The sequence below is a fragment of the Pelodiscus sinensis genome, chromosome 3 (assembly GCF_052426305.1).
Source record: "Pelodiscus sinensis isolate ZL-2025 chromosome 3, ASM5242630v1, whole genome shotgun sequence".
Classification (NCBI taxonomy): Eukaryota; Metazoa; Chordata; order Testudines; family Trionychidae; genus Pelodiscus; species Pelodiscus sinensis.
Genome location: NC_143054.1, coordinates 39,208,948 through 39,221,951, shown reverse-complemented (window position 1 = coordinate 39,221,951; position 13,004 = coordinate 39,208,948). Strand labels below are relative to the sequence as shown.

General features: G+C 40.0%; 1 protein-coding gene across 7 annotated transcripts in view; it reads right to left on the bottom strand.

Moving 5' to 3' along the window:
- ARHGEF10 (Rho guanine nucleotide exchange factor 10) overlaps positions 1–13,004 on the bottom strand; it is a 190,385-nt gene that overhangs the window by 74,123 nt on the left and 103,258 nt on the right. For all 7 annotated transcript variants that reach the window (XM_075923594.2, XM_006137773.5, XM_006137774.5 and 4 more), the window contains 3 exons: positions 4,037–4,152; positions 2,171–2,298; positions 1,894–1,994 (listed from right to left, as the gene is read on the bottom strand). In XM_075923594.2, coding sequence (XP_075779709.1) covers positions 1,894–1,994; positions 2,171–2,298; positions 4,037–4,152 — 345 coding nt within the window. The remainder of the gene's footprint in view (positions 1–1,893; positions 1,995–2,170; positions 2,299–4,036; positions 4,153–13,004) is intronic.

Genomic DNA, 13,004 nt, shown 5'->3' with positions numbered 1-13,004 from the left:
GCATATCTCGTCTCAAAAAAGATATCTTGGCATTGGAAAAAGTTCAGAAAAGGGCAACAAAAATGATTACGGGTTTGGAATGGCTTCCACATGAGGAAAGATTAATAAAATGTGGACTTTTAATCTTAGAAAAGAGGAGACAAAGGGGGATACGATAGAGGTCTATACATTCATGACTGGCATGGACAAAAATGAAAAAAGTAAAAGTTATTTACTTATTCCCATAACCCAAGAACTAGGGGTCACCAAATGAAATTAATGGGTAGCAGGTTTAAAACAAACAAACAAACAAACAAACAAACAATCAGAAGTATTTCTTCACACAACACACAGTCAACCTGTAGAACTCCTTGCCAGAGGACATTGTGAAGACCAGAATTTTAATAGGGTTCAAAAAAGAATTACATAAATTCATAGAGGTGAATGCCTGGCTGCAAAGATGGTATCACGAGGGCTTCGGCTTCCTTGACCAGGGAATGCTGATCCCAGGAAGAAAGACTAGTAAGAAGAGATAGGATCCACTTATTGAGGAAAGGGAAGAGAGTATTCCGAAACCTAATGAAGAGGACTTTGAACTAGGGTCCATGGGGGCAGGTGCCCAAGCCAACATGTAAGTGAAAAACATGGAGATCTGGAAGACAGATCAGAAATTGGGGAGGGCATGGATTATAATAGCAAGGATAAAGAAGAGACAAGGCAGAACTGGGGGGCAAAATCAATCAGTATCTTAGCTGTCTGTATACAAATACAAGAAGTGTAGGAAATAAGCAGGAAGAACTTGAAATGCTATTATAGGTATGACACAGTTGATATCACAGAGACTTGGTAAGATAATACACATGACTGGAATATAGGTATAGGAGGGTACAGCTTGCTTAGGAAGGATAGGTAGAGAAAAAGGAAAGGAGGTATTACTTTATATCAGGGATTGGCAAACTGGCTTGCGAACCAAATAGGGAGCCAGATATGGCTCTTCAGGGATCCCAGCTCAATCCCCGCAGTTCTCCCCACATCAGGGAGCCAGAGCTGTGCTACAGCCTTATGGAACCCAAGAAGATTGGAACACCAGTGCCGGCTCCTTGAGGAGGAGGAGAGCCAGGGGGAGAAAGCCTCAAGTCTCTCCCCCATCTCCAGCATGCAGGGAACAAGAGGAGTGAAAAGTGGCTCCGTGCACTGCCCTTTTTCTTCTCCCGTCATGTGGGAAACAAGTGGAAACAAAAATGGTTCCATGTGTGCTGCCATTTTCCTTTCTCCAGGAAACTTCCTGGAGGCTTCCCCTGCAAATCCTTCCTGAAGGATACATTCATATTTAATCCTTGTGTCAGCATAGCGGGAATGAATTAGATGACATGGCAAGGTGCCTTCCATCCCTACATTTGTATGAGTGTTTTCTTTATGTTCAGACAGATAAAACTGCTCCATTGATTTCGTTGAAACTTCCCAAACACAATTTAGTCTTAGGATAAAACTAAAAATGAGAAATTCCACTTTGAAAGGAATGGGTTTGAAAAAGTCTTGTGAACTGGTTTGGAAACACAGTTTTAGATTGCAATGGCTCTTCCAATCTTTCTGGCACATGGTTGCGTTGTTACTTACTATGCCACAGACTGGTTAGCATCTCAAGTTGGCAAAAATTATTTCAAACTCTATTAGCATACTGTGCTAATTACAGTTCTAAGTTATGAAAATCCCTTGCTCTCTTTTAAAGCATCTTTAATCTTTAGTGTTACACGCTTATTAATATATGCTGTATCTTGATACCCAACTTTTACAGTAAGTCTTTCCATAAATAAACACACATTATATTGGAAACTAAATACTATCTAGAGAAAGTGTTAATATTCTCTCAACTTGATACAGTGCTTCTTTTAGCTTAAGGAAACTATGTCTTACCAAGAGCAAGCTTAGCCATTTGTAAATTGCTGATCCAAGATTGTTTGATAGCAGGAGTAAATGTATTGAATACTGCAGTAAAGAAAGTTGGCCGCCCAGACCTGTGAGACATTAAAAAAATAATAATCACTTTTCCATCTCTAACATGAAATGAAGCTTCTTGTTCTAATAAGTATAGGACACAGGGCTAGGGAATGCTAAGGAACACAATGAACTCTTATTCCTTTCTCGTGCTTATATGTACTTATAATGTTTTAGATTTAAAATTTCTACTGACTTGTCCTGCTTCCCTGGAAGCTGTAGTTGAATTCTGCAGCGATCTGCTGCTCTGATTTCATCTTCTTTTTTCAGTATAAGTTTTTGTAAACCTGATGTCCAGTCATGGGCCACTGATTGGTTTAAATTCTGCAAGATTAAAAGAAAAAAGTGTCTATGAACAACACAAACATTATTCCTCAAGCTAAGTCTGCCACTGGACATGGATGAAATATACACTACAACAAATTATTCATGACACATTAACCTTTTTTTCTCTGTATAAATAATTTACACAGATTTGTTAATGCCATTCAAAAGGATTTGACAAATGTTTACTTCAACATGTTTTATCCAACTTTCAAAGGGTGTGCTGCATGGACAGTGGGGTGAATATAGCAGAGCACATTCACAAACATCTGATGGAATATAAAGTATGACTTTGCTTTAGCTGTATTCAGTACCCTTTTATTACCTTTCAGTGGATATTTATATGAGCCAAGTTTTGTTTGGTAAACTTTTGGTAGGAAAAGAAAGAGTTCAATCCTTGTATAAATACCACATTTGCTCAAATATTCATATCAGAGGTATTTGTTTAACCATCTTGAGAGTTCTTTGTGCGGTTGGGAGTTGTCATATTAGGTAGCAGAGACAACACCTTTTTGAGTTAGGTGATCAGTCACTTTGCAGGGTTAGATCTGATACCCTCAAAGCAATCATGAGATTGATAAGTCCATACACTGAAGGAGGTTAATTTCAAATAGCCAAGAAATGTATATAAATCAGTTTCTATCACAAAGAGAGATTATTCGTCAAACAAATATGAACAGTTCTCCTTTACTACCTGCATGTATTGCTTAAGTATTCAATACTGACAACTGGTGCTCCTTTGATTGAATACATAGGTGGCATGGCATTGTATGCTCCCAACTAGTTTACTGTCTGAATATTCACAACAGTGCACATGAAATTAACTTTCTATAAGTATTTTGCAATATTCACTTAAAAATAATTGTTTCCATGAAAATTCCTAATAGTACATTTGCAAGGTTGCCAACAATTTTATCACAAGTCCTGAAATATTTTATATTTTATTTAATGCTGCAATTCTGGAGACAAGGGATTATGTGAGAATCTCATTTTTCATTTACTAAAATAATGAGTTTCTAGCCTCCATAGTTGCAGATAAAAGCCAGTAAAAGTGTCCCTAATACATTATTAAAGCTCAAAAACCAGAGGCTGAATTTAAAAAATCCTGTGTGTAAAATTTAATACTTTTTAAATCAACCTCCATATTTTGGAGGCCTGACTCGTAATTTTTAATATTAAGGGTTAGCAATAATAAAACTATTTGCTGGAATATATGGTGGAAAGAACACAAATGTAGTACACATCTTAAGCAAATTAATGTAAAAATACAAATGAATGCTCATGAATAATTTTACAGTATTCACCCAATTTTAACTATTGCATCATCACAAAAAAATCTGAGACTAGGGGTTAGGGGTGGGTGTTACTGTCCTTAGCTAAAGCAGCAGTGTAAAATAATCTTCCCACAACTACATAGCCTAATCCTAGAAAAGCATTTTTCTTAGGAATTGAGATGTAATTTAGTATCCAGATTAGTTTAGCACCAATTGGGCAAATGCACATACTTTTTTTTACTACCCACTCATAAAAACTACAAAGAAAAACATGATTAGAAAGTCAGCTGCAATCTATTTATAACTCTAAAGATTTAACAGTAAATTAATTAGTGAAATTAAAAATATTATATGGTCCTCAAGGAGAAGTAAAGAATGCTGTATAGAGCTCTCAGGAAGGACGGATTGATTCTACAGTTCTATGACAGGACGTATTTTTTGAAAATAAGTCAGGCTTTGGTTACCTGATAGTTTCCTTTAAGACTGCCTATAAGTTGACTTATTTGACTGACTACATTCAAATCATGTAAAAGGTTCTGCAAATCATGGTACAGTTGTCCTGGTCCCATATAAAGTTTATCTGAAATAGATAAAAATATGTGTTATATACAATAATAATATCCAATTCTGTAGCCAAGAAAAAACATCACTGAAAGATGAAGTTGAGAAGTTGATGGTATTTAATCCTGTATACAGGCAAGGCTAATTCGGGTGTATGAGCCTTCTCATACACAAAAAATAGACTAGTGTCCTCAGATGCAGACATAGAATCATAGAATACTGGAAGGGACATGAGAGGTCGAGTCCAGTCCCTTGCCCTCATGGCAGGACCAAATACTGTCTAGACCATCTCTGATAGACATTTAACTAACCTACTCTTAAATATCTCCAGAGATGGGGATTCCACAACCTCCCTGGGCAATTTATTCCAGTGGTTGACTACCCTGACAGTTAGGAAGTTTTTCCTAATGTCCAACCTAAACCTCCCTTGCTGCAGTTTAAGCCCATTGCTTCTTGTTCTATCCTCAGAGGCGAAGATGAACAAGTTTTCTCCCTTCTCATGACAACCTTTTAGATACCTGAAAATGGCTATCATGTCCCCCCTCAGTGTTCTCTTTTCTAAACTAAACAAACCCAATTCTTTCAGCCTTCCCTCTTAGGTCATGTTCTCTAGACCTTTAATCATTCTTGTTGCTCTTCTCTGGACCCTCTCTAATTTCTCCACATCCTTCCTGAAATGTGGTGCCCAGAACTGGACACAATACTCCAACTGAGGCCTAACCAAGGCAGAGTAGAGCGGAAGAATGACTTCTCGTGTCTTGCTCACAACACACCTGTTAATGCATCCCAGAATCACATTTGCTTTTTTTGCAACAGCATTACACTGCTGACTAATATTCAGCTTGTGGTTCACTATAAACCCCAGATCCCTTTCTGCCATCCTCCTTCCTAGACAGTTGCTTCCCATTCTGTATGTGTGAAACTGATTGTTTCTTCCTAAGTGGAGCAATTTACATTTGCCTTTATTAAACTTCATCCTGTTTACCTCAGACCATTTCTCCAATTTGTCCAGATCATTTTGAGTTATGACCCTATCCTCCAGAGCAGTCGTAACCCCTCCCAGCTTGCTATCATCTGCAAACTTAATAAGCGTACTTTCTGTGCCAATATCTAAATCGTTGATGAAGATATTGAACAGAGCTGGTCCCAAAACAGACCCCTGCGAAACCCCACTAGTTATACCTTCCCAGCAGGATTGTGAACCATTAATAACTACTCTCTGAGTACGGTTATCCAGCCAGTCATGCACCCACCTCATAGTAGCCCCATCTAAGTTGTATTTCCCTAGTTTATTGATAAGAATATCATGCGAGACCATATCAAACACCTTACTAAAGTCTAGATATACCACATCCACCGTTTGTCCCTTATCCACAAGGCTTGTTATCCTATCAAAGAAAGCTATCAGGTTGGTTTGACATGATTTATTCTTTACAAATCCATGCTGGCTGTTCCCTATCACCTTGCCACCTTCCAAGTATTTATAGATGATTTCCTTAATTACTTGCTCCATCATCTTTCCTGGCACAGAAGTTAAACTAACTGGTATGTAGTTTCCTGGGTTGTTCTTATTTCCCTTTTTATAAATGGGCACTATATTTGCCCTTTTCCTGTCTTCTGGAATCTTTCCTGTCTCCCATGATTTTCCAAAGATGATAGCTAGAGGCTCAGATACCTCCTCTATCCGCTCCTTGAGTATTCTAGGATGCATTCATCAGGCTCTGGTGACTTGCAGTCATCTAACTTTTCTAGGTGATTTTTAACTTGTTCTTTTTTATTTTATCTTCTAAACTTATCCCCTTCCCACTAGCATTCACTATGTTAGTCATTCCTTCAGACTTCTCGGTGAAGACCGAAACAAAGAAGTCAATAAGCATCTCTGCTAGTTCCAAGTTTTCTGTTACTGTTTCTCCCTCCTCACTGACCAGTGGACCTACACTGTCCTTGGCCTTCCTCTTGCTTCTAATGTATTTATAAAAAGTCTTCTTGTTTCCCTTTATTCCCATAGCCAGTTTGAGCTCATTTTGTGCCTTTGCCTTTCTAATCTTGCCCCTGCATTCCTGAATTCCAAGGATGGAATTCACAACGGGGACTCAGATGCTCCAATACTTAGCCACCCAATGTCCATTCCAGATATGGCAAAACTGTCTAGGTATAAAAAATACCAAAACAAAACAAGCCAGAAGAAATATGTAGAGAACAATCACAGCAGCTCCAGTAACATCATCTTCTTAGTACTGAATATGCAACATGCCTTAGGCAACACATGACCAGGATTTATCACCGTATCAGCTATATGAATAGAACTGTTCTGAACAACTAGTTATACCATCCCTTTCTCTACAGTCCTTATGTGGCCCCAGGTATAATTATGTTATATAACATACATTTATTATCTACTTATTTAACCTTGCATGTTCTGTTTTATATGTTAAGGTGTCAGACAAGCCTCAAGTAGATGACTATGTACTTTATTATGCAATCAGTTTCTAAGCTGAATTCCAGCATTTGACTGATGGAACATACAGTGCTAAGCTAACACACTTTATAGTGTCAAAACATTTCAAATTATTTTCTTGCTTAATGATTTTCTGGTAACATGAACCAATTTATTAAAGATTTTTGTGTAATGCCTTTGAGTATCTGTTGGGAACTGTTGGATTTACCTTTATTTGCACAACTGTTGAATGGATGTAACTTTCATCCAATTTTCTTTTCCCTGTGCCGCATGTTCATAAGCACAATGTAGCCTTTTTTAATCGCACACACAACTCAGTGTGTAAGAAAGAAGTTTCATTTATTCTATAAAATGCAAAGAATTAATTCCCAAGTAGAAACCAAGAAGATCTGTATCTTATGTTACCTTTTTACAATTTGCTTTGTACATGAGAAAGAACTGAATTAATGCATTTTGACTCCCACTAACTCTGCTTCCAGAAAAAGTAGCATTTGAAAATTCTCCATCTCCTTCTTTTGTCTTCCTATTCTCTGATGTTCTGGATAATTTATGTCCATAACAGCCATCATTTTTATTAAGGGCTAGTTTGCCATAATTATTCCTACATAGTTTTTTATTACTTTGTGAGTAGACCCACTGAAAAGTACTTTGCAATGTGAATAACAGACTGGCTAACTCTAAGCCCAAACAATGAGAATGTGCTGAACCCTGTATTGGTATGTCTACACTAGCCCCCTAGTTCAAACTAGGGAGGCTAATGTAGGCATTCGAAGTTGCAAAGGAAGCCCGGGATTTAAATATCCCGGGCTTTATTTGCATCTTCCCATCCGGGAGCCATTTTTAAATCCCCTTAGTCTGAACTAACTGCCCACGGCTACACGCGGCAGTCAAACGTTAACTCGAACTAAGTCCTTAGTTCAAGTTAACTGTTACATCTCATTCCACAAGGTGTAAAAATTAACTCGAACTAAGGACTAGAGTTAACATTTGACTGCCGCATGTAGCTGCGGGCAGTTAGTTCGGACAAAGGGGATTTAAAAATGGTGCCCGGACGTGAAGATGCAAATAAAGCCCAGGATATTTAAATCCTGGGCTTCATTTGCAACTTCGAATGCCTACATTAGCCTCCCTACTTCAAACTAGGGGGCTAGTGTAGACATACCCTATAAGACACGAAATAAGAAAAACCATAGAGTGCTTAGAATTTTGCCTGCTCCCAAGCACTCAGTAATTTAGGCAAAGAATTTGTGATGGATCACATTTACTTACTTGTCTTATTTCTAACCTTCTCCATTTCCCTAAGATTATGTATGTTTGTCACCTATTCTGCCCAAAAGCAAGGGATGGCCATAAACCAACACCCATGAAATTTGGTGAAGTTCGTTTCTGAACCTGAATATAGTCTAAACTTCATAGATAGATCTATGTAATAGATTGAGCCAGATCCAACTTTCTTCAAACTTCTGGGAGTTTCAAATCCAAATGCAAATCTAACCACTCAGGTTCAACTGCCTCTAGAAGGAACCAAATTAGTGGCCTGCAATCTCTATGGTTTGTTAATTCATTACACAATGGTTCTAAACATGATTGGGCTAAAAGCGACTCTTTACTATAGATCAAACCCATTGGCCCACACTAACACTTCTCTTATATTGATGATGCAATTGCAGACAAAGTTAATTTATAATAAATAATATTATGTAGAGATATTTTTGTAAGATTTTTTAAAGATATTTGTCTTCATTTAAAACACCTAATATATGTGAATAGTGTAATAAAACATTAAAATGTAATTAAAAATAACATTATAGCAGCTAATTTAAGAGAACTATACAAGATTTGTTTCCAATATGTTCCTAATTATATTTAGTATAGTTAATAAATATACATGAGTTGATATCTAGTAACAATCTACTTGTGCTGATACTTATAGCTATTCAAAGCAAAGTATAGCTATTCAAAGCAAACATTTACATTTACATTTTAAATATAAAAACTGCATATGAAATTTGAAGTTTGTGGACCTCTCTCATTCATAATGCTGTAAATCTGATGCCATTTACTACAACTTCATGATGGAGGCGATAACTGATGAGTTGCAAATGACTATGCCTCTTCTTATCATGATAATGTTATTCTATTCTGTTCATATTCTTACATCACCCTAACTACTATAACTAATGAACATCTTCTAGAAGTGCAATTAACAGATGCAATTAGCATAAGCCACATGCCGTTTTCTTTTAGTCCGTGCTGTGAGGGTTGTTCATTTTATTTTTAGATGTCTACAGTGCTATGGTGTTTTATTTTATGATGGAAGGAAGCTCAGGGAATGGCCTCATGAACACAGGATGGGTGAGATTTGAAGCTGTTTTTAGATTCTCCAAGGCTACGTCTACACTGGCATGATTTTCCGGAAATGCTTTTAACGGAAAAGTTTTCTGTTAAAAGCATTTTCGGAAAAGAGCATCTAGATTGGCACGGACGCTTTTCCACAAAAGCACTTTTTGTGGAAAAGCGTCCGTGCCAATCTAGACGCGCTTTTGCGCAAAAAAGCCCCGATCGCCATTTTAGGCATCGGGGCTTTTTTGCACAAAACAGCACTGTGCTGTCTACACTGGCCCTCTTGCGCAAATGATTTGTGCAAGAGGGCTTTTGCCCGAACGGGAGTAGCATGGTATTTCTGCAAGAACACTGACGATCTTACATGAGATCGTCAGTGTTCTTGCGGAAATTCAAGCGGCCAGTGTAGACATCTGGCAAGTTTTTCCGCAAAAGCAGATGATTTTGTGGAAAAACTTGCCAGTCTAGACACAGCCCAAGGGTGTTCTCCCCAGCCTTAGAGAGATTCCCTCCCTCCCCCCAGAAAGCTCCGTCTCCTACACTGATGAGCTTTACTCTTGCAGTGAACAGCTCCATTGTGCCTAAGGGGCACAGCTGTTGACCAGAGTCCTCTTCCTGGAGAATGAGATCATCTTATAGATATCTTAGTCCAAGATCACTGAACTCCTTGAAGAAAAGCACAGAGATCTTGCTTTTAACTCAATAATTGTCATCTCAGTCTATTATCATGCATGTTTCATAGGCTTTTAATACTACTTCAAAATAAAAGAATGTAATAAAAGTATCAAAACAAATCAATTAACTCAGGGTTTGAGAGTCCCTACTGCAGAACAATTAAATCAAAAGCATTTTAGGCTCATTAATTAAAGAGCAAAGGTTTTACAATAGAAAAAAGAAAAAGCCAATAGGAAAATGGTATGAGTGAGACACAAATGCTAGAAGGAAAGAAAACAAATCATAGCTTAAGAATATTTGTTTTTTTTTCATCTGCTACAATTCCTAAGCACCTAGGATCACATTCAGAGGAAATTAATCTGCTGGTGTAAATTGTCATTACCTTTCTCCATGCTGAAAATGGATAATTCCTACCCTTTGTTTCCTATCTTTTAACCCACGAGAGAACCTTCCTTCCCTCTTATCCCATGTCAGCTTACTTGGCTCAAGAGCCTTAGGTGAGGGTCCTTGTTAAAGGCTTTCTGGAAATCTAAGTACGTTATATCCACTGGATTCCCCATGTTCACTTTTTCCCAATAAATTATGTTCCTCTATATGTTCGACAATTCTGTTCTTTATTATAGTTTTAACCAATTTACCTATTACAATCTCAAGCCCCTGCCTCAAAACAAATAATCTTATGCCAAAATAGTGGGCTGTAATTTACGTGAACATTTACATCACAAGTAGAACCTCTATAGTCTGGCACCCTTGGGACCCGACCCGTGCAGAACCAGAGAACTTGTCAGACCACAGGAGATCATATTGTCTAATAGCATTACCAACACTTCCACTGCTTACTGGGCTCTTAGAAGACATTTGGGGTAAATTATTGCTAAATAACAGCACAGACACAAAGAGCCAGGACTTGTAGCTGTAAACAGACTTTATGAGACCAAGGAAAAGTTGGCCACACCCATGATAAGTGGGCATGCAACTAAGTAAAATCATGCCAGACCTCAGATGTTGCCAGACCAGAGAGTGCTGGACTAGAGAGGATCAACCTGTACCTCTGAATTTGATTTCACACAGGGTTAACCATAAGTTAAGATGCTTTGAAACAGGAATGACTTTGTGAGTACTAAGTGGTGGCTAAAGACATGTTAATTAACTCATGTTGGTTAACCTGCCCTCTAGCACAACTTATTTTCCCAGAGTAGACCAGGCCTAAATGGATATGTATTTCAAGCTGGAGATGTAACCTGCTCTAGCTTGGATTGAGCCAGCAAGCTAAAAACAGAGAGTAAACATGAGCAGCAGAAGGGACTAGCTGCCCTGAATAAATATCTGTGGTCTCCCACAAAATCATATTTGTGGCAGCTAACTCCTCCTACCACTCACACTGCGGAGGCCACACTTCAGTTTTTAGCACAGTAGCTCAATCAGATCTAATGTGGGTTCATTTCCTTGAGCTGGAATTTACTCTGCCAGCTCAACATGCAAGTGTACCCTGTGAGCACAGAAGCGTAAAGGTTCTGCAAACAGCCTGGTTCTTCTGGACATTGACGTGCATGGGGAGAAAGATACAGCAGACTGTATTCAATACTCCTGTATATGGGCTACGGCAGCAAGTGCTTTTTACCCTACCTACAGAATAAGGGTAACATCTTTGCTTCATTTAAATCAGTGGCAGTTTTGTCATTGACTTCAACAAGCCAGAATTTGACCCTAAAGCTATGTCTGCACTTGGAGCTAAGAGTGTGATTCCCTGCTTAAGGACACATGCTCGCACTAGTTCTCATCTACCTACAGTATTGAAAAGAGAGTTTAGCTGCAGCAGCCGTGGCTATTTGCATGAGTTAGTGCTCATCAGAGACACTAGCGAGTAGTCAACCAGTTGACTACTGAGTGGAGTACCAACTACTTGTCCCCTCCCCCCGCTGCCTCTATTAGAGGCAGCAGGAGGAAGACAGGGGAGGCTGCTGCGAAGCACCCTCTGCCCACAGTGGGCTGAGGCTTGCTGTGGGCAGAGGTTGCTGCAGCAGTAGCCCTTGTCCACACCAGTTGTGTCTGCTGCAAACAAGAGCCGGTGCTGGACAGAGCTGTCCATCACAAACAGGGGCAGCTGGATTCAGCGTGAACCAGGACCGAGCATTCCTGACTCGCACTGGTCCAGGATGCTGCGCGTCAGCATTTTAAATGTAGCGAGAGCCCCATTGTGGGTGGCTCCCAGAGCTGGCATGAGCTGGGACTCCTGATGCAGCTCTGCAGAGAGGCCCTTATCGACTAATCATGTAGTCAACACAAATTGCATCAACTACACAATTAGCCAGATAATCGCAATTTAACATCCTTGCTGTATATTCAGAATAAGGATGTTAAGAGACGGATAACTGGGTAATCGTGTAATAGATACAATTTGTATCAACTACATGATTGGTCAATAAGGGAAGGCGCTCAGAAATTGCTAACCCTGCTGCAGCGCCGCACTTTAAATGTAGTAAGAGCCGAGTGCACATGCAGCCCGGCTCCTACAACATTTAAACTGCAGAGCCACAGGGGGAGTAGCTCTTGGACTTTGCGTAGCTCAGTCCCAGCCTGCGTTGTGTCCATCAGCCCCCTGTCCATGGGGGTCCACCCCCGCTGGGACCCCTCGTGGAAAGCAGCTGCTGCCAAAGCAGCTTTCCCTGATTCCCCCCCCCCCACACACAGCTGCCTCTATCGGGGATGCTGTCAGAGCAATCTCTGCCCACGGCAAGTGTGTGTGTGTGTGGGGGGGGGGGAGTGGCACCACAGAGGTGGTGCTGGGGGGAACTGACTTTTAGGCCAGCTCACCCCAGCACCGGCTCCTGCTTCTCTCCCCACCTGTGCTGCCTCTGATACAGAGGCAATGAGGGGGAGGGGGAGGAATGTGAGTAGCCGACTAGACTACCCAATAAGCCTAGATTTATCACGTAGTCAGCTAATCGACAACTGTTTTACAACCCCTCCCTCTATCACACTGGCACTGCTGCATTCTACGTGTAACACACTAGCTCTATCAGAGCTAACATGAGCATGTCTCCTCAAACTGGAGATTACAGCTTGTTTGCCCAAATCCTGAGTTTAACAGCAAAAAGATACACCACAATAACTTGTAATAATCAGTGACACACTCTGCTCTCCCAACTACCTGTTTGGTTCACTCTCTCTGGGGCACCTGGCATTGGTCACTGTTGGCAGACAGGATAATGGGCTGGATGGACCTTTGGTCTGACCCAGCACGGCCATTCTTATGTTCCTATCTTCTTAACTCCCTACCAAGTCTCTCAGGGATGGGGGCTTGTGGGAAGAGGTAGATTTGCCCCTGCACTGACCAGCGGTGGCAGGAAGTGGAGCAACGCAGCTGGGAGTCAGTGGAGTGGAGCGACCTGGGT